This window comes from Puntigrus tetrazona, chromosome 12 (assembly GCF_018831695.1).
Source record: "Puntigrus tetrazona isolate hp1 chromosome 12, ASM1883169v1, whole genome shotgun sequence".
Classification (NCBI taxonomy): domain Eukaryota; kingdom Metazoa; phylum Chordata; class Actinopteri; order Cypriniformes; family Cyprinidae; genus Puntigrus; species Puntigrus tetrazona.
The window spans coordinates 18,290,034-18,310,637 of NC_056710.1; the positions used below are offsets into that span (position 1 = coordinate 18,290,034).

At 33.7% G+C, this 20,604-nt stretch overlaps 1 protein-coding gene across 4 annotated transcripts in view; it reads left to right on the plus strand.

Annotated features, from left to right (window-relative positions):
• The window catches only part of LOC122355125 (cadherin-18), a 189,941-nt gene that overhangs the window by 117,166 nt on the left and 52,171 nt on the right, over positions 1-20,604 (plus strand). For all 4 annotated transcript variants that reach the window (XM_043253154.1, XM_043253153.1, XM_043253157.1 and 1 more), the window contains 2 exons: positions 997-1,672; positions 16,025-16,319. In XM_043253154.1, coding sequence (XP_043109089.1) covers positions 1,424-1,672; positions 16,025-16,319 — 544 coding nt within the window. In that variant the 5' untranslated portion in view covers positions 997-1,423. The remainder of the gene's footprint in view (positions 1-996; positions 1,673-16,024; positions 16,320-20,604) is intronic.

Here is a 20,604-nt window from a genome sequence, read left to right on the forward strand (position 1 = left end):
GTTGTTTTCGGTCTCTGTGAGGATGTTTCATAAATTACTTCTTTGAATGGAATAGTTCACCCAAAAATGAAAAATCTGTCTTCATTTACTCGTCCACATGTTGGTCCGACTTTCATAAAAGATGATATCGCATGAAATAATGCCCAATCTACTCCGTTCCATTTAGTGACAGTGGAGAGTGTATGCTGAGAGGGAATGATGACAAAAAGAAATCGTTTCGTTTGAATCTCAATGCAAATCGCCATTTTTCTTGCATCTAGTTTAGAGTGAAAGCTTGCATGCAAAATAAACGTTTTTGTTTATATAATATATGCATGAGTACTGTATTTATTTATTGTGTACTGTATATATTTGGAAAATATTTACGTGTATATCGATATATTTATATTATTTTTCTTAAATATATACATGTATGTGTTTGTATTTATATATACATAATAAATATACACAGTATATATATATATATATATATATATATATATATATATATATATATATATATATATATATATATATTTTTTTTTATTTTTATTTTTATTTATTTTTTTCTTTAATATATATATATATGTACGTGTTTGTTTGTATATATATATATACATAATAAATATACTAAGTATACACTCATAAACTTTTATTTTGGATGTGATTATATATATACATCATAAAAAAAGAGCTGAAAAGGGATTTTTTTTTGTAGAAAATGACTAAAAAGTGATTGGGTATTGGTAAATATTATGAAGAGGAATTATTTCAGAACAAAGCATTTGTCTTGGAATAACATGCTTTGATTAATATTTTACAATAAGTCCATCATCGAGCATTAGTAAAATAAATGGGGACAATTTTGATCCCATGCTGGTTTGAACTTCACAAAAAGTCATATTAAGCAGTGATGCCATACTCGTAATTAAATGTCTTTCGAGATGTTTCCCATCTCGCAGTGTTTTGCAACCGTATGAAACATTAAAATGGTTTGCCCATTTCATCTTTTCACAGGAGATTCGACATGGCCGCCGCTGTCGTCTTGCGTGTTTGTTGGATCCGGGCTTGAGCGCTTCTGCGTTCTTCCTCGAGTGCTCTTAGAGTGCATGATGTCAATGCATGTTCGCTGCCTTTCCAAGATGAACGACTGAAATATGAACCTCATTCAAGCTTTCTGGACCTCCGGTCCGGCGTCTGATTAAATCAAGCCCCTCAAGCGATCGTCCGAGGGGGGAATAAGGAGTAGACGTGGCTGCTGGTTGGCGGCGGTGGAGGACGAGGAGGTGGCGGAGGAGGAGGGTTTGGAAGCCGTCTTTATCCTTTGGAATATACCATTTGTGGAATACCACTGTGTGTTTGGAATATCTCAGAACTTTGGGAGTTTCGCTGTAGTTTCTGGAATCCTTTTGGAATATTGGGAATTTGGCTCCTGTTCGCAGTCATGAAGGTGAACCCGAGCTCTTGTTTGTGTCCTGTACTTTTGTGCCTGTGTTTTCTGGAGAGGGGTTACGAGGCGAGCCATCACGGCCAAACCAGAATCATTTCCAGGAGCCACAATGCAACTCACAACCACAACCAGACTAAGGACGGGGAAACGGAGGTCCACCATCGGCCCAAACGCGGGTGGATATGGAACCAGTTCTTCGTCTTAGAGGAACACATTGGTCCAGATGCACAATATGTAGGAAAGGTAAGTGTTACATTTCCACTTCCAGTTTACCTGATCTAATTTGCTGGTTTTAAAGTTTTTGGGAGGGCAGCTGATCCAGGTTGATCAACTAATGCTAACTAATTAGTCCGATATTAATAATGTAATCAGTAATTACCCATCAGTGGTGGAATTAATCGAAAAGAAGAAACTTTTCTGTACTTTTTTGTAATATACGATAACCTTCAGGTTATGCTATAGCAATAAATGTAAAATTAAAATGCTGCCAGCTATTGAACAAACATTGGAGCTGGAGGAAACATTGGAGGGTTGTGACGATGAGGAAGTTTTCCTATTGGTTAATCAGCGTGTGACAACAACCGGTAATACCATCAGGGAAGTGGAGAGATGAATTCTGCATTAATTCAGTTCAAGCAACAACAATATGCAATGTCAAACTTGTACTATAAAATAACAATAAAAATGAATAAAAATACACCATGCTACGTGCAGGTAACCCGTACAACTTAAACTAAGATAAAAATAAATAAAATATGCAAAGTTTAAATTAAAAAATCAGCAAACCATGAAGAAGAAACAAAAACCAAATGTTAATTAAATGTGAAAAACAAATGTCAAAAATTAGTAGTCCTAGATTTAAGTTGGTTTTCCCAGCCTGACCAGTTGGTAAGTTATCCTGGTTACTGTTCAGTTTAATAGTAAAATAAATAAATAACAAAACAGCATTTCTTTCTATTTTTTTCATCAGTTGAATTAATAAGGAATTATCATTTGTGCTTTTTTGGTTTTTTTCCTATGTTGATTTGTATTTCCTTTTCTGGGCACACATATTGGGGCTGGCTTTTATTTATTTGCATGCAATAAAGTAACCTTTATGTTATAGCAAAGAATAATGATTTTCTGCTTGCTCTCAGAAAAAAAATTGGAGATTTTTTGTTTTGCTTTCCTTGAAGGAAAGGACTTTAACTGGGCATTTTGGTAGTCTTAGCTGAACTAACTTGGTTTTTGCCCTGCAACCTGGCCATCTGATAAGTGTCCAAAACTCATTTAAAACCGTCTTTAATACCAGCACATATGTTGGGCTTGTTGATGTTATTTTTTAACAGCAGTGTGATGTTGAAACATGTTAGACCCTCGTGAATAACATAAATTTGTAAATCAAGCATGTGACCTTTTGCTCTTTCTCTGACCTTATTCCATCACTTGTCTACACCCGCGGGCCTTGATCGATAACATCTTTGCATGGAGTTAGCTTAGCACAGCAAAACAGCAGCTCAGGACCGCAGCTTGACTTATTGGTTTGTGTTTGAGATTTGACAGCCTTCATCATTTTGGCTAGAGTCATGCCGGTTCTTCTGTGTTCGCCTCATGGGCTTGTCGATCTTGTGAAACATGAATTTTGTGTCCATGCCAAATAGCAAATAGGGCCATGAATCTATTAGCATTAGCGAGTCAGTCTGTAGTCAGGGTGGATGTGGTCAGTGCAAAAGCCACATATTTATTTATTTGTTTGTTTGTTTGCACTATTGATCAAATAAGATTTAAAAATGACAAATATTCAGATATGCATAATAGAATTATTGTAAAAATGACATTGGCATGAATTTATACAATTTATACAAATAAATATAATTTATACAACACAATACAATATAATAAATACAAGCTTTCCTATTATAGTACATGTTTTAGATTGCATTTTCATTACCATTCATTAACAGCAGTATTATAATATATATATATATATATATATATATATATATATATATATATATATATATATATATATATACTATATATATATATATATTATTATTTTTATTTTATTATTATTATTATATATATTATTATATTACATTATTTTATTTATTTTATTATATTTATATATTTATTTTTTATATTTTATTTTTTTTATTATTTATTTATATTTTATTATTATTTTAATATTATTATATAAATATTATTTATTTTTTAACAATCTGTTCGTCAGATATAAAAATATATTCATCATCACATTCATTATCACCTTTTTTAACAAAATAATAGCAGACGGTCCAATGAAAGACACACCGTCACTGTCCTTGAACTCCCCAGTACTCAAAAACTGCATTAGGCATTGTAAATTGATTCAATAAGCGTTGTTTAATGGGTACTGTGAGACTGTTAGCAGGGGGCGCTGCTCCATCCCAGTGTCCTTCTTTTATTCTCTTTGTGTCTCTCTCTTTCTGAAGCAGAGATTGATTCAGCAGGTCATGTCCGTGTGCTTTATGTCTCTTTTCTCAAGCGTCGCACAATGAGGCCGCAGGAAGCTGGTTAAGTTGTCTGTGTGCAGATTGACTTCTCTTATCTTCAGAAATATGGAAATTTGTGGCGGTTGATCATTATTCAGGGTACTCAAGCATAAGGTAATGCAGGGAGAAGAGCGACAGACGTGCAGACAGAGAAAGAGAGAAAAGAGACGGACATTATTTCTCACTCGTTGCTTTCGAATCATGTTGGAATGATGGCATTTATGAGGTTAGCGGTCAGGAGGGGCATTAAATGCAGGAAATGAGCAGGTTTGGGATGCCTGGAGAACAACATTTGTTAGCATTAAAATGCATCTTAATGATAGCTGAGCGGCTTTTCCGTTTGTAATGTCTTGCTTTTACACTTTGGATTTATTATTGTTTGTTATGTGTTGAATTCATTTATATGTTTATTTTTAAAGAAGCTGCATGACGCTGTATCACAACCGCTCAAAATCAGATGTGACCAAAACTTTGTATGATCATGGCTGCAGAAATATCTATACTACTGTATAATAATGAAATATTTGAAATTGTTGCTTGCAAAAATAAAATATGTTTTGTCTAAATATTAAGCTACTTCAGATTCAGTAGATTACAAAACCATAACAGAGAAAGCAAGCTGTTTTAATTCTCATTTATTCATATTTTTGAAACATAATTTTAATATTTAAGTACATTAAGTGTATTAAAATTTTCATTTTCATTTTTATTTGAAGTTTCAGTTTTGTTTGTCCTGTATTTGTGTTTCTATAGTTTTATATCATTTTTATTAAAAGTTTAGTTTTATTTCTTTTAGTACAGTAAGCATAAACATCAGTATAAAAAAGTAAAAATTTAGTATAAAAATTATTATTATTATTATTGTTGTTGTTGTTGTTGTTGTTGTTGTTGTTTTTTTGTTTTGTTTTTCTTTGCTTTAGTTTAGTTAACTAGAACGAGTGACTGTGACTCTTGGAGTGATTTAAAAAAAAATAAATATATATATATATATATATATATATATATATATATATATATATATATATATATATATATATATATATATATATATATATATACTAATTTAGCTGTTTTTTGTTGTGACAGACATTTTTTGTGCCTGAATGGTACAGGAGCATAAAATACAGATCGAGCATAAATTAGCCCCCAAACATCCCTTTTCCTAAATTAGAATACACATCTCAGCATAATTCCAACTTCTGAGCTCATAAGTACAAACTTCCCAAGAGGACTTGAAGGCAACAATGGAAAATTGCCTCTGTGAGAGAAAATCAAGTACAAAAATACATCTGTGACAAATAGACGAGAAACAAAGGTTTATGTTTACATCTTTTAGCCATAAGCACGCCAGACAAAATGAGCTCAAAAGCCTTTCTGAGCTTTTAAATTGAATATAACTGTGTTTTCAGACTGGTTAAAACCGACAGACCTACACTCTTTCTTTTTCTCTGGCCTGACATTGGAACTGGAGTAGATATTAAACAGATGGCAGTGATTTAAAATTGCATTACTTCAAAACCGAGCCTTATCGGGTTGCTAATTGCATGCAATAATAATTACTTTTTGTCTTTCTTTATTAGCGTGTCCTCGCACTGATTGTGATTGGCTGGCTGGCTCGTGCAGGTTGGATTAAGATGCCTTGAAGCCCGCCGGCCACCGCTGCGCTCTGTACTCAAATGGTTTACAAAAACTGAACCCAGTTTACGGCGTCGACAGAATATGCTAATCCTCAACGATAAAATGCCATTAAGAGCAAGCTGTTATGAGGGATTTAATTTGACATGCGCATGCAAAAGGCAAGGTCCCAAGATCGTTAGTGCGGCTAACTCCCTCATATTTAATTACCGCCTCTATCACAGGGGCTGGTAAAATATGGCCGTGATGCGAAATGACCCTTAATTAGATCGGCAAAGACTCCAGACAATTAATCCTTCAGCCCCTTCGTTTGTGTGTATGTGTGAGTAGATGTGTTTATTCTGAGGCTTTGCTTAATTAAAACTTGCAGACGCTTGCAGGAGCACAGGAAAGGTTCCCGTGAGGGACAGACTGAGATGATAGGCCCTTCCTTTCTACCGCTCTTCATTTTCCGCCATTCGTGTGGTTGAGCGCCTTATCCTCAAAGACAGACCGGAAAAGCTGTTTCGTCAAGAGACCGCCGCTGTCTTTAGGGGTCAAAGTGCTATGTGATTAGAGTAATCACCTCATCAGCTGTCCATGAAGCGATTTGTAATCAACGTATTATGGGTAAACAACTCATTAGAGTTTGGAAATACAAGAATTTCTGTAGCAGTGCAATTGGACATTTTTTTTTAACCCCAATATTGATAGAACAGCAAAATCAAATATGCATGGAGGTCCATGTCTTATTTCATATCTCGCAATTGTGACTAATTCTTGTAAGAAGGGATTTTTAGCTTGTACATATGTCTGAGCCAGAAACAGGCTTTCAAAATGTATCAAATTAAAATGCTTATGCTTCATTTTGTGTGTTTGCAATCGTAATAATGATTCATATAATCTAATTCATTAATTGTATGTAAGAAAAAATGTATTTAATCTTGACATGTTTAGAAACATGCTTCTAAATGTTAAATAAATGTCTGTGTGAATATTCAATATTATATATATATATATATATATATATATATATATATATATATATATATATATATATATATATATATATATTGAAATGATGTTAAAAAAAAATATGGAAAAGTGAGAACTAAAACAACTTGCTTCCTCTATGGTTTTGTAATTCCATTTAAATTCTACTGATAAAGTAGCTTCTTTTTTAGACAAAACATATTTTATTTTTGCAAGCAACACTTCAATTACAAATATTTCATTATAATATAGGAGTATAGATATTTCTGTTATATGCCAACATACCAACCCTCATAAAAATACGTACCTCTGTGCACTTTTGTGCAACACATTTTTAATGTTTCTTGCTGCACGTTTCAAAGAGAAATGTCCACTGAATGGCTCAAAAGCACAAGTTCAATATGTGAACGTTGATATAGGTGCGTTGGAAATATGCTTCCTTTTACACAGGTGAATTTTTTTGTCAAACTGTAGTTACCAAACAAACCTATCGTCTATGAAAACCCATATGAAGCTGGATATGTGTAAGGCTAACATTTAAAACCATTCTTTTCCAAATGTACAAGCCTGTTAATACTGTTGTAAAGTCATGATATTCTTCAAGTAATTGTGCGAAAATTACGCTTCGTTAATTAAAAGTCTGTAAATTAGGAATACAAGTTTTGCTGCCTCTATTGTTAAGTTCTTTAAGAAACAGTAATATGTACTTGTTGGAACGTATTTCGTGTCTCGCTAAAAAGTGCATTAAGATACATTTTGCCATGAGACCAGGTAGTGGATGGATGGATGGATGGATGGATGACATTAATATCATTCAGGTTCCATATTCAGGTTCCTGTACACTGTGGAAAGACTGGCTGTTTTTATTCAATCAAAGCACCAGTATTTCTGACTTCTTTAACTTAACCAAGCGTGTAAAGGAAGTCACACAAAGACTTTCCTTCAAGGTCCTTGACTGCCGTGGTAACTCATCCCCGAACGTTCATCCTCAGCACCGGGAGACTGTAATTCCTCACGCTCCGCATCATGACACGCATGTAACACGTATGATATATAATGTTTGTGCAGGTGACGGAATATTCAAGGCAGTTCAGTTATTTATATCGTCAGTCCTTGAAAGGGAAACAGTGCGGTTCTGGCTCCTGTCTGGCAGCGTCTCTTTTTGCGGAAGGGTCCTTGAAAAACTCATACATTACACTCATACATTACCCAAGAGGAAGGCGAGACAGAGACTCGGAGAGTCCTGTGATCTTCTCTTTAACCGTAAAAGCAAAAAAATCCTTCTCAGATTCCATAATCTTGCATTTTTAATCTTGTGATTCTGCGCTGGGAACCAAAAAGTTAGACTGGATTAGTGTCTGGAGAGATCATCTAATTCTGGAGTGTCTGGAGTGACGTCATGCAGCAACTCAACTCTACATGCATATGCATATAGACATAAAGCAGATACATGCATATTAATGTAGCTAAAGCTACTATAAGCATACATGTCCTGTGCATATTCCCTACATGTATAGCTCGGAATACAAATGCACATAATATTACGCTTACTCCTTAATAATTAGTAAACTGTGTACAAGAAAACACAATCGATAGCTAAAGGAGGATGGCAAATAAGCGTATTTCTTCATCGGTGATTGGCTATCCGTTTTTGGCTTCACATAAATGTTTTGAGCATATTTCAACATAATTTGCCAAAAAAGCCCTCCAGCCTCCGATGTGTCTGTTCTGCTCTGTCAGCGTTACAGGTCTTGACATCCTCTGATACAAAAGGTGTTTGGATGTTTTATTCATATAGTTATATATGGATGGTCCCCTGGCAGAATCAAGGAACCATTTCCACTTTGAGTTGCACAGGATGGGGAAGCGAAAGTGTTCAAGGCTAAACTTCAGCCTTTCTTGATGCAGCTAAAATGCAAATGCTTTCCCCACGTAGGTATATTTTCAATACAGTTTGAGAGAGTCAGTCCCTTTCAGGAGCCTTAGGAAAGAACATACACACAGGAGGAGCCTTTAATATCGCAATTGATTCTCAAAAATGGCTTTAAATGAAGGCCAAATAAAAAAAATAAAATAAAGTCAGAGTTACGCAATCCGTAGAGTCAACATAAAAATAAAATGTAGTGTAATATATTGGTTTTAAATACATATTCCTGGTAAAATGTGCTGCAGCTCTAAAACAGCCTTGTTTCAAACCTTGCGAGGCTTCAGTCTGGTAATTGAAATCATTAGCGTTTGTCAAAGTTCTAATTTGTAGCAAATTGCATGAAAGCCGATGAAGATCAATTTGATCCCACCACAGGAATTCTAACAATTTTTGTACAGCCTTTCCAAAAACTGTTTACGCGTCCAAACTCAGCATGCACATGCATCGCCCAAAATTAAAAATATCCACCAAATTTCAGTTAGAAATAAGTAGTTTGACCAGTTTTTTGAGAAGTTTGACAATCAAACGTGCTGCAAATTGACCCCGACGCAACAGAAAGTTCAATATTTCCTTCAATTTTACGATTCCACACTCAACAATTATCTCATTTGTGCCTAATTTATATTGTAAGAGAGCGTGTGTGTACTTAACCAAATTAAGCCTCCTGAGCTATAAAAAAAAAAAATCTGATTTAGAGAAATGTAATTTTCACTGCATTGGATGAGTGTTTTTCTTTTCTTTTTTTTTTGCCCAAATGTACCTGATTAGAAAAGTGAAGGCCGGAGAAAATTAAGCGAGTATTGAACCGCTAACAAAGGCACTGTTCATACACACACACAGACACTGATTAAAAGCTCTATAGATGAAAAAAAGGACAAGTTTAATCAGAGACAGGTCCACCTTCCTAATTGTGAATATAAAGCTCGGCGGTGATTGATGAGTTTATTTTACTCTTTGACCTCATTGTCCTTCGCTCCTCCTCATACTCCCTCCATCTCCCTCTCCTTCATTCTGTCTCCCTCCCGCATCTCAAAGTCTTTCTGTCCTGTCATTGAGGCTTTTTTCTTTGCTGCACTCCATCCATCCTGACTCACACTTAATGAGACTTGTCTTCACTCATTTTGCTTCTAACTTTTACAGCAATTTTGGGTTATTTTACTCCAGGTAATATGATTGCAAACATAACATGAGTAATAGACCCATTAAGTGAATCATAATTACGTGCAAAGGGTTGGTAATAACGTTTCAAAATGAAAGTTTAAGCATCCGTGTGTTTATTTAAGACTCGTCGAAGGTGCAGATTTATAGAAAAGCCTTGGAATTTTTATTTTTTTTAATTTTTGATGGAAACTCTGGAATAATCTCTTAAATTGGATGAAGGATCGGTACTTTCTTCTGTCTGAGGAAGAGAAAAAGTGAAGAAGCCGAATTGCGGAGTTTCCAAGGTTACAGGGTTGCTGTGAGCATTATTCAGAGGTAACAGTCACTCCTCTTAATGGATGTCGCTGTACAAGCGTGAGACTTTTTATTCGAGGTGTCATTTTTGGTGGATATTCCTTGTGCGGATGATAAAATCCAGAAATAATGAGGCTTTTGATAAGCGAATGACTGAACAGTGGCTCTAAAAAAGTGAATGGAAATAAAATTCATTAGCGGAAAAGCTATTTTCGGCGATTTTTTCTTAACCATTATTTTTGTGTCTTTTTTTCCGAACATCCTTAAAAATATTAGTTTGCTTGCAAGATGTTATATTTTCAATGAATGTATCTTGAATTATGTGCGCGACTTAATGAGGCTGTGGAGTAAGTGGAGTAAGAAATTTTCACAAATCTAATCTAAGTGAGACATAGTCTTTATTATTTTTTGTTTTTTTGTATTTGTTTTAATGGAAAAGAAGACCAAAAAAAAGCATTTAAGCCTGATATGCTGTATGTTTTGTTTTTAAACTTTGGACAAAATGTAGATAAATAAATGTAAATAAATAGCTAAAATATTATTATTATTATTATTATTATTATTATTATTATTATTATTATTATTATTATTATTATTATTATTATTATTAATAATAATAATAATAATAATAATTTTGTAATTTTTATTTATTTATTTATTTCGATTAAAACTTTTTTGTAATTTTATTTATATATTTATTTATATATATTATATATATAATATATATATATATATAATTTTTAAGTTATACAAAATTTAGCTAAGTTGTATTAATTAGTACAGCCTAATTTTTGTTGAAAATTTGCCTAATATAATATTGTATTCTTTATATGGCCTTTATATTGCACAATGCCTGATAGCCTCTCTCTCCGTCTCTGTCTCTCTCTTTCTCTCTCTCTCTCTCTCTCTCTCTTCAAAAAAGAGCTTGTTAAATCGGAGGAGATGTTTCTTCTCACAATGTTCTTAGTGTCACACCTGCTTTGCCTTTTAATATTTTAGCTTCATTTGTTTAGTGGGCTTGAAATAGTTGATATACAGATGGGATTCGGTTTTTTATATGTGGCACTTAAATTTAATTGATAAAGTTAATACATTGCGCTCTGTTATCAGTCCAGGAATGATGGCCCACCCTGTGTTTTAGCTGGCTGGTCTTGGCTCTATTGACCCAGTGCCACTTTTATTTCCTGCCATTAGTGAGGGCTTGACTGAGCGTCAGTGGAGCTGCTGCAGAGACAGAGTGTGATATATTAGCCTGTGCCCAGCTAAGTCAGTGGCCAAATTAGAAGCCTGACTGCAGGTTAAGTGAAATTTATGTTCCCTTGTGTAGCTGGGACCAAATTTGGAAGCAGCAGAGCTGGAGTGTAAAAGGAAAGGAGCCGGGTTCAGTCGTCCTGACGGTGTAGCATTTGGGATTTCACAATGAATTCTCTTTAATTTGTTGTGTGGTGTGTGTGTGTGTGTGATCCCTACAGCACCAATTATCACAAGCAGCAGCAAAAATTGCACCAACCTAAAAATACATAAAATTGGAAAAATGTATCCCGAAGTGTTTCATTTAAAATGTCCTTGTGATTTATTAGTTTGATTAATTGTTTGCTTGCTTGCTTATTAATTTTCTATTTCTTTCTTTCTTCCAATTAATTTTAAGATGCACAATTGACCATACTACTATTCAGAACTTTGGGGGTCAATAAGAATTTATTTTCAAGTATTACATTAATTTTTTTTACATTTGATTATTATTATTTTTTATTTTATTTAAAAAATTAGGGGGATGGGTCTTTCTTGATTTCCATAAAAATACTAACATTTTCAGTGTTGAAAATAATAATGATAATAATAATTATCCCTATATATATGAAATAACTGAGCCATTTTTTTTTTCCTTGAAATGCATTATTTAGTACAGCAGCACTCCTGCTTAAGCTAAATAGTGTTTTTATTTTTCTAAACCCCCTTTTTCCTTTTTCTGAAAAAGGAAAAAATCTTTTTTTGAAGATAATCTAGAATAATTGGTGCAGATTCACTGCGGCTGCATCTGATTTTGTTTACGGGATTCTGGCATAAAGTCTCATTAACTTGTCTTCTGATTGGAGAGGTTCTAGGCCGAGTGTGAGCTCTGACCGTTCAGCTAATTACTGACTGCTCGCCCGAGTGCTCTGTTTACTGACAGAAATGGACAGTTCACTCCCACCCACGACCCGGCTGTGCAATCAGCCCACGCTCTTCTTTAATTACAAATTAATTTCAGCATCACTGTTTGCATTACCGGCCACGGTTTGCACAATTCTTGGCCTCAAACAGTCAAATAACCCGGGGAATGAGTTTCACCCCTTCATGTGATGTGATTGAAGAGTCTTTTTTTTTTTTTTTTTTTTTTTTTTTTTACAGACCGGGCTGCCAAGACAATACTGCGTCCCTACATTTTTATCAGATTACAACTTCATAATCGATATCTGGGATCTTATTTGTGCTCTTTAATGCATTTAAATGGTTTCATTTGTGTTTTTTTAGCTACTCGTGGTTTTAGAAAATGCCTTAAAAGATCATTAGGTCGATTAGATCTAATTAATCATTTTTTTTTTTCAAATATCTCTTTTTTTTCACAAATCTAAGCCGAGATGAATATTTGGGTACTCAAACATAGTTCTTTTATAAACTGGGTTTACATTTAAATGATTTTATCTTCTAAATTGCTTTAGGAATTAAAAAGAGAGAGAGCGAGAGAATCTGAATGATTTATTTTTTAATTATTAGTAGTGATTTTATTATATTAGTATTTATTTATTTAAGAGATGCACAGTATTACATTTTATTATATTTATTATATTATATTATATTTATTGACAGATTTATACATGTACTACTATTCAAGAAATTTCTTCTTTCACTCAAAATCTGTGCTCAGAGGAAAAATGCACATTTATTTATTTATTCATAATTTAATTACATTTTATTTAATTTTACTTTAATTGAATAATTTAATTATCAATTATAATTTATTTACAATTCATACCTATTAGCGATGTTTATACCAATATTATGATATTAGTAGTTATACAGCTAGGATAATTGAAATTTATCAAAAGTGACAGTAAAGACTTTTGTATTGTTAAAAAGAATCCATTTCTAATAAATGTTATTTTTGACCTTTTTTTTCAGGGGGGTGGATGGGGGTCTATCACAACGTCCACACAAATATCACGCACCACTACGGTTTTCGATATTGCAGAAACGTGTCTTAAGCATCAAGTAGTGAACGCATGCTGAATTCAGTATATTCTCTGGAGTTGACAGCGCCTAAAAACCCATTTGGCTACTAACATATACTTAACATATCCCGATCATTTCTGCACTGATAATTCATGCGCAGTGATGTTTATAAAGCAGCTAAGTAGGTTTAATGTTGAATGGCTCAAGGTGTAGGCTTTTGTTTGCTTCGGTTTGCGCTCGAGTCATTAAACAGGGTTTGAGCGGATCACAATCTGACACTTATTGGATAGTGACAATAAAACACTCAGGAGAACCGGGGCTTTCAGCGCTTTGAGTGTTCTGTCAATGTTTTGCCTTATCACAAAACCAATGAGCCTTGAGACACCGTGCACTGAGCAGACTACTTGTTGTGTGCAGAGCTCAGACAGCAGGTATCCCATGGGCTCCGCGTCACGCCGAACTGAAACATTAACCGCTCTTGTCATTTCTCACCATGCTTTGGGAATGACAGTGTTGTTATTTAGGACTTTCTTAATTATTATCCTGTGCGTCCAGAGGGCGTGCGGCGCAGTCAGACATCCTCCGCAACATGCGCCGAGCGGTTTTCACGTCTGATCACTCGCTCTGTTCCCAGAGAGGTAGCTGTAAGAGCGAAGGAAATCTTGAAAGTATGAAGGGTGAATCTTATGAAAGCTTTAAAGGATGTATCCAGGTCACATTTCACCCTCGGAAGAATAGCGAGTGTTTTTTGTGTATGAAGAATTTATATCGCAATACTGTGCGATAACCGCAGAGGAATGTAACAAAAACAGACACCGCGCTTGTTTTCTTTTTTTCTTAAGGTTTCTCCCTTCTTCTTTTACACTTCCTGCATGCGTAGGCTAAATATTATCAATGAGAAGATACTGTGTACCGTGTTGATTTGTACAGAGGTTCAGATTTCCATTTAGCGAGCCTAAACAGACTGATCAGGTGTGATTACCCACATCTGTCCTTGTGTCATGTATGTAGTCATGTCCAAGGAAACAGAAATCTGGCTTAGCATCGACACATTGCTGGTCAACAATGCATTTTATCTCTCTCTCTCTCTCTCTCTCTCTCTCTCTCTCTCTCTCTCTCTCTCTCTCTCTCTCTCTCTCTCTCTCTCTCTCTCTCTCTCTCTCTCCATATATATATATATATATATGTCTGGTAATATATAACCGCTCTATATTGCTGCAGGGGAAATTCTTTGACTGCAATTAAGCACATTTCTGCCCATAATGATAAATGACTGAATAAATGAATGAATGAATATTCATTGTAGTAAAATCTGTTTCAGTATCATGACCATAATGATGAATGATTTAATGTTCATTGTTAGAAAATAATTTATCAGGTTAATACTTGACCTTAAATGTATGATCAAAAAAATAAATGTAATCTGTAAATTGATATGTTCGCTTTATGTGCCGTATATATATGTGTGTGTGTGTGTATATGTATAATTTGGGGTCAGTTTATCCCAGCTAAACACATTTTTACAGTTCTATATAATACTATTTATAATAATAATAATAATTATTATTATTATTATTATTATCATCATCATCATCATTATTATTATTATTATTATTATTATTATTATTATTATAATTAGTAGTTTTAGTAGTAGTAGTATTATTTATGTTTATGTTTGTTATTTTATTTTCTCGTTGTTATTATTATTATTATTATTATTATTAGTAGTAGTGGTAGTAGTAGTATTTAGAGTTTGTTTCAGTTTGTATTTATTTAATAATAATCATCATCATCATCATCATCATCATCATATTATTATTATTATTATTATTATTATTATAATTAGTAGTTTTGCTATTATTTATGTTTATTTTTTTTTTCGTTGTTGTTGTTATTGTTATTATTATTAGTAGTAGTGGTAGTAGTAGTATTTAGAGTTTGTTTCAGTTTGTATTTATTTAATAATAATCATCATCATCATCATCATCATCATTATTATTATTATTATTATTATTATTATTATTATTATTATTGATAATGAACAAACAAACAAACAATGGTTTTGGAAGCGAATGGTTTTGAATTGCAATAATGAGAATCACTAGCAATGAGAAATGGTAATTAGAGTACTGAGAAACCATTCAGACACATTAGGGTAATGCTAATTCTAGTATAAATGTGCATATAAAGTTTTTGTTAAATTCGTTAAGGTTCAGTCTGGAGGAATCATTATGCTGGATTATTTATTTTGTGTCATGAAATGTCTCGTATTTGTCATAAGCTTTAAGATGTTTGAGAGATGGTAGCCATCGGCTAGAGAGCCGTGAGTAATCCTCTTTCTATCAATTAAGCAGCTTTTTTGGCTTGCATCTCTCTCTCTCTCTCTCTCTCTCTTCCTGTCGACATTGCAGTAGGGTAAGATCTCATGTCAACACCGAATGATCTGTGATTTCGCATCTCAGAGGATGAACCTCCAGTCAAAATGCAAATACATAATTCAACATATAGTACAGCATCCTCCTTTTCTATATGAAATCGCTTCAATGGTGACACGTAAAAGAGAAATTCCTTCTTCTGTTCCAGTTTCACTAGAAGAAAGAATTTCTTAGGTTGACTTCCTGAAGAGTAACTATTTAAAAGTAACTATAACAAGCACAAAAAGCACCCTAGCAACCAACATAGCATCAATGCACAAGCAAAAACCGCAAAGAAGAAATGTATTAAATATACTTACTTTTGCGTATCAGGTACATAAAAGGTTTCTAGCCTAAGGGTTTGTTGGAAGATTAGATGCTTAATGAGCCCTGCTTATTGAATATATTGTAATATATTGATTCCTATCAGCAGTCACACACCAATGTTTTTTGTCTCTCATTTCAGCTCCATTCTAATTCAGACAAAGGCGACGGTTCAGTCAGGTATATCCTTAGTGGTGAAGGAGCAGGGAGTATCTTCATCATCAACGAGGTAACGGGAGACATCCACGCCACCAAAAGTCTGGACCGGGAAAAGAAATCACATTATGTTCTTCACGCGCAGGCCATCGACCTCAACACCAACAAACCCCTGGAGCCTGAGTCAGAGTTCATTATAAAAGTTCAGGATATTAACGACAATGCTCCCAAATTCCCAGACGGACCCTTCGTCACAACTGTGCCTGAGATGGTGGAAGTTGGTGAGTTGTCCAGCACCCAACTTATTATTATTCTGTTTTTGCGTGGTCTTTTTATGGACATTCTTTATCTTTTCATGAAATTAATAACAACATATTCCTTTTGATTTAAAATGTCTAAAGATATTTAAACCCGGATAAAACTATTTTTAACGCAAGTGCATTTTGTCTTCTTTCTTCTTTTTTTCTTGAGTATAAACAAATTAAACTCAAGTTGAAAAGTAAGACTAAATACAATTATAGTTATGATATAATCCAAGAGAACGACTCTGAATATCTTAGTGTTTAATATATTTTTAGATATTTTTATTGGAAATTTTACTGGAAAAATGTGCTGATTAATGCAACTATTGAATGCATTTGTTTCCTGTGTGGTTTTCTACAGCCATATATATATATATATATATATATATATATATATATATATATATATATATATATATATAGCCTTCTTACAAAAACGTCATTACAGTATTTTGCTAAAAATGTTTTTCCTAGCACGTACTTTCCATGCATTTCCCAGTTAAAACGTCTAGAAATCTTTAAAATGCTAAAATGACTTCACAAGCTACTGTATTAGAACAGAAAGCATTTTAAACATGATTTTATTTTGCTGCTCTGCCATTTCTTTTTCTATTTAATTTTTATTTTCCAGCGTATTATAAAATAGAAACAAAAATCCACCCGTGCAATTGGAAAAAAATATATATCTATGAAAAGAAAAAAGTCAGAGTGTCTTAGCTTTTCTTTTAAAGTAAGTTCATCTTGTTTTATGGATTCTGATATCACGTTGCGCCTGCTGTGGCCGACTTACGGCACGCAGCAAAGTTCCTTGGTTATTACGCCGGAATGAGAGTGTAGTTTCTAGTCATACGGGCCTAGAAAACTGCAACTGTTCATTTTCCGTCAGGCTAAGCACTCAATACAACTACAGAAGAGTCAAGTTTTAAATAGGAAACATTTTTAAATGAGATGCTTTCGGTCTAATCAGATTCAGTGATCTACGCTAAGCTACGCTAAAAGCGCTATCGCCAGACCCATAGATCAGCTGAATGGACTTTTTAACTCTGGGGGAGTTGGAGAATGAGTCTATTTTCTAAAAAAGCTCTCACAAATCCTAATGTCTCCCCCTCAGCAAACGCTAAAGCAACCACATAGTGATCAAGGAGCTCGGAGCAAATGTTGCCCTGCGTGACCAAACCCATGAGATTGTTTCTCTCTTTTCTCAGCGGCGAGCAGAAATGAATAGTTTCCCGATCGGCTTGTCTTTAGTTTATCTCAGGTTCAGGTGATTCTGTTAAAAAAAAAAACCTCTGCAAATGTGAACATTGAAATGGCTTTTAAAAACAAAGCTGTCAAAAAGCTATTCTAACTAGAGGCTTGTACTGATGCAAACTCATAAGCTGTCACTCTCTAAGATCCATCACTTCTAATTCAGATCTCCCGGATTCACTCAAAATGTTTTTCTCTATCCAGCCCGTGGCTTTTAGGCTGTTGTTTTGAGTTTTGCGGCTGGAGTTCCCTCAGGAGGCCGACAGCTCTTAGAGAGCACTATGTGCTCGTGCTTCCTCCAGAACGCTCCACTTCCACCCAGAGAAACGGTGAAAATATATACAGAGAGAAAGAGAGAGAGAGATTCCCTTACAGCAGGGTTTTCCCAGGATTTGTAAACCCCTAGGGGTTTGTGATGGAACTGCAGGGGGTTTGTGAGATTTTGAAAGAAATTAATAATTATAATAATAATAAAAATACTATATATTTTAGTTATCTTTTTCAAATTATCTATTTTTATACATTTTATATTTAATGTTTTTTATTATATATATATATATATATATATATATATATATATATATATATATATATATATATAAAATTATTATTACTATTATTAATTTTATTTTTCTAATTGTTCCACAGTGTTTGCACCATTAAGCGTAAGCAAATGGTTTTTATTTTTTATTATTTTTATTTTATTTTTATTATTTTATTTTGTTTCAGCTGTATTGCATACATTCATATTATTTATTAAAATAATTATTCCTATTTAATTGGACTACTTTAAGTTTAGTGTAACAAATGCATTAATGGGTCAAACGAACAGTTTGATGAACAACGTATTTATGAATTCCAAAGCTGAAATTAGGGTATGCTTTATTTTTGATTTTGGAAATTTTGGAAATGAATGCATTTTAGTTTTATATATTATATGTTTTGCATAGTTAATAGCTAGGGTTAAATAGTTAATGCATAATAACATAACTTTTGAATTTTATGTTCCTATAGAAGTAGTTTTATGGCACAAGCCGTCTTTGTATTCAGATCAAAAGAGGTTATGAACTGCTTTTTTAGAAAAAAAAACATTTTTCCTGTAAACTCTCTTCCAACCCACACACAGTATGTCACTGTTGATTTCCAGAAAATGCCTATTATGTTATTGATGTATCAGAAGCGAAAGATTTGGTGTCACATGTACAGCACGTCGCCGCAGCACATGCTCTCACTTTTAGCCGCGCCAGATACAGTTTTTTGGATCTCTCTGGGAGTCTTGAAGGCTATATTCCTGGCTCGCATGTACAAATGAAATATTTCTCTTTATTTTGGCAGCATGAAACACTTCTCGGTGGAGATTATGGCTTGTGGGTTTAGAAAGCTTTGTTTATTGTTTATTTAGGTCCCAATTGGCTGTTGCCGTAGCAACTAAAGCCCATACAATGATCTGTGGTATCGTAAGATTTGAGTACCAGCTGCAATCAGCGTTGAAGGAGTCTATTATTGCCTGGCTGTTGTCCATTACTGTTGGCGATTCATGCGCAGAGTGGGTTCAAAATCCCAATTACAGATGTCTTGGAGAACACGCCGCTGGACTGTCCACTTCACCAACACAGATGGGTTTTCTCTCGAGGTGATGCTCTGCCTTTATGGGATGTCAGTCGCATCTGATAGATTTGTTTCTATTGTAAATATAACATTTGAAAAACAGAAGAATCTGGTCTACTGGCTTTTGGCTTTGATTTGACTGTAAATTGTCCGTATTATCCTCATTAACCTGACTGAATTTGCAGATTGCATATGTATCGCACAAATAATATATACAGTTATATACAGTACTATAAAGTTTGGGATCATTGTAATTTCATTTTAATTGTTCAATCATAGTAAAAAAACAATTAATGCAATACAAAATTGATTTTATTAGTGTCAGTTTTATTGTCTGTGTATATGTATGTATATGTATATGTATATTATTATTATAATTATTTTTATATATTTATATAATATATATTTATATGGTATATGAGCAAAAATATTATCAAAACCGTAATATTACAAAATATATTAAAAAATGTAAAATTTAAATTAAAATTTGAACCACTTTTAAAAGTATTTTACATTTTAAATTGTATATATCTGTTTATATCTGCATATCTGTATTTTAATAAAATTATAATTTTTATAACATCAAAATCGGTAATACTGTCAAACATTATTATTATTAACATTATAATTATTTTTGCATTACAAACCATTATAAACAGTAATATTGTAAAACCCTGTTGCAATTTAAAATAGCTATTTAAAATATTTAACAGTTAATCGCAGTTATTATTATAATATTTACATTTTCAATTGTAATAATATTTTACAATGCCATTGTGTTTTTGACAGTATTTTGGATCATTTTCATTGTTTTGGGTATTTTTTAAATTTTGACTGAAAGACTAGAAAAATGCTCATTAAGAAAAAGATTTTTGTTTTGAGATGCACACAGATTCGAGGTCACATGTACCACAGGAGGTGCACCGTTCACCGTTAATTAACTCATCTCCAGATTTCCACGGAGGGGTTTTATTTCAGTATTTTTATTTCGGTAAACATATTTGATGGTATAGAAGTAAACAAAACATTCGCGCTGGGATTAGCACTCAATATGTTTCCACAGGGATATAAACTATCAGTTCAACCTTTTTCAGAATCATTCCATTTGGAAATGCAAGACTAACCAGATAAGCCAGAGTTGATCCAGCGGCACAGCATCATCTCAGCTGGTAGTTTGAACTGGAAGAACACATGCTCTGTCGATTAGTATTGATGAGAGACATGGAGAAGAGATGCTCGGTAACAAGGAGCAACAGAAAAAGTCAGAAATAAATAATTAGTCTTGTTTCCTCTTCTTCTGGGGTTGAGCATTTGGAGGCGTTTGTCTGTGAGCAGGCCGCTCACACTAGTCCAGCGCTGTCGATATTCCCTGTGTGTTCGAGAGCTCTGGATCTAATTGTGTGTTGAT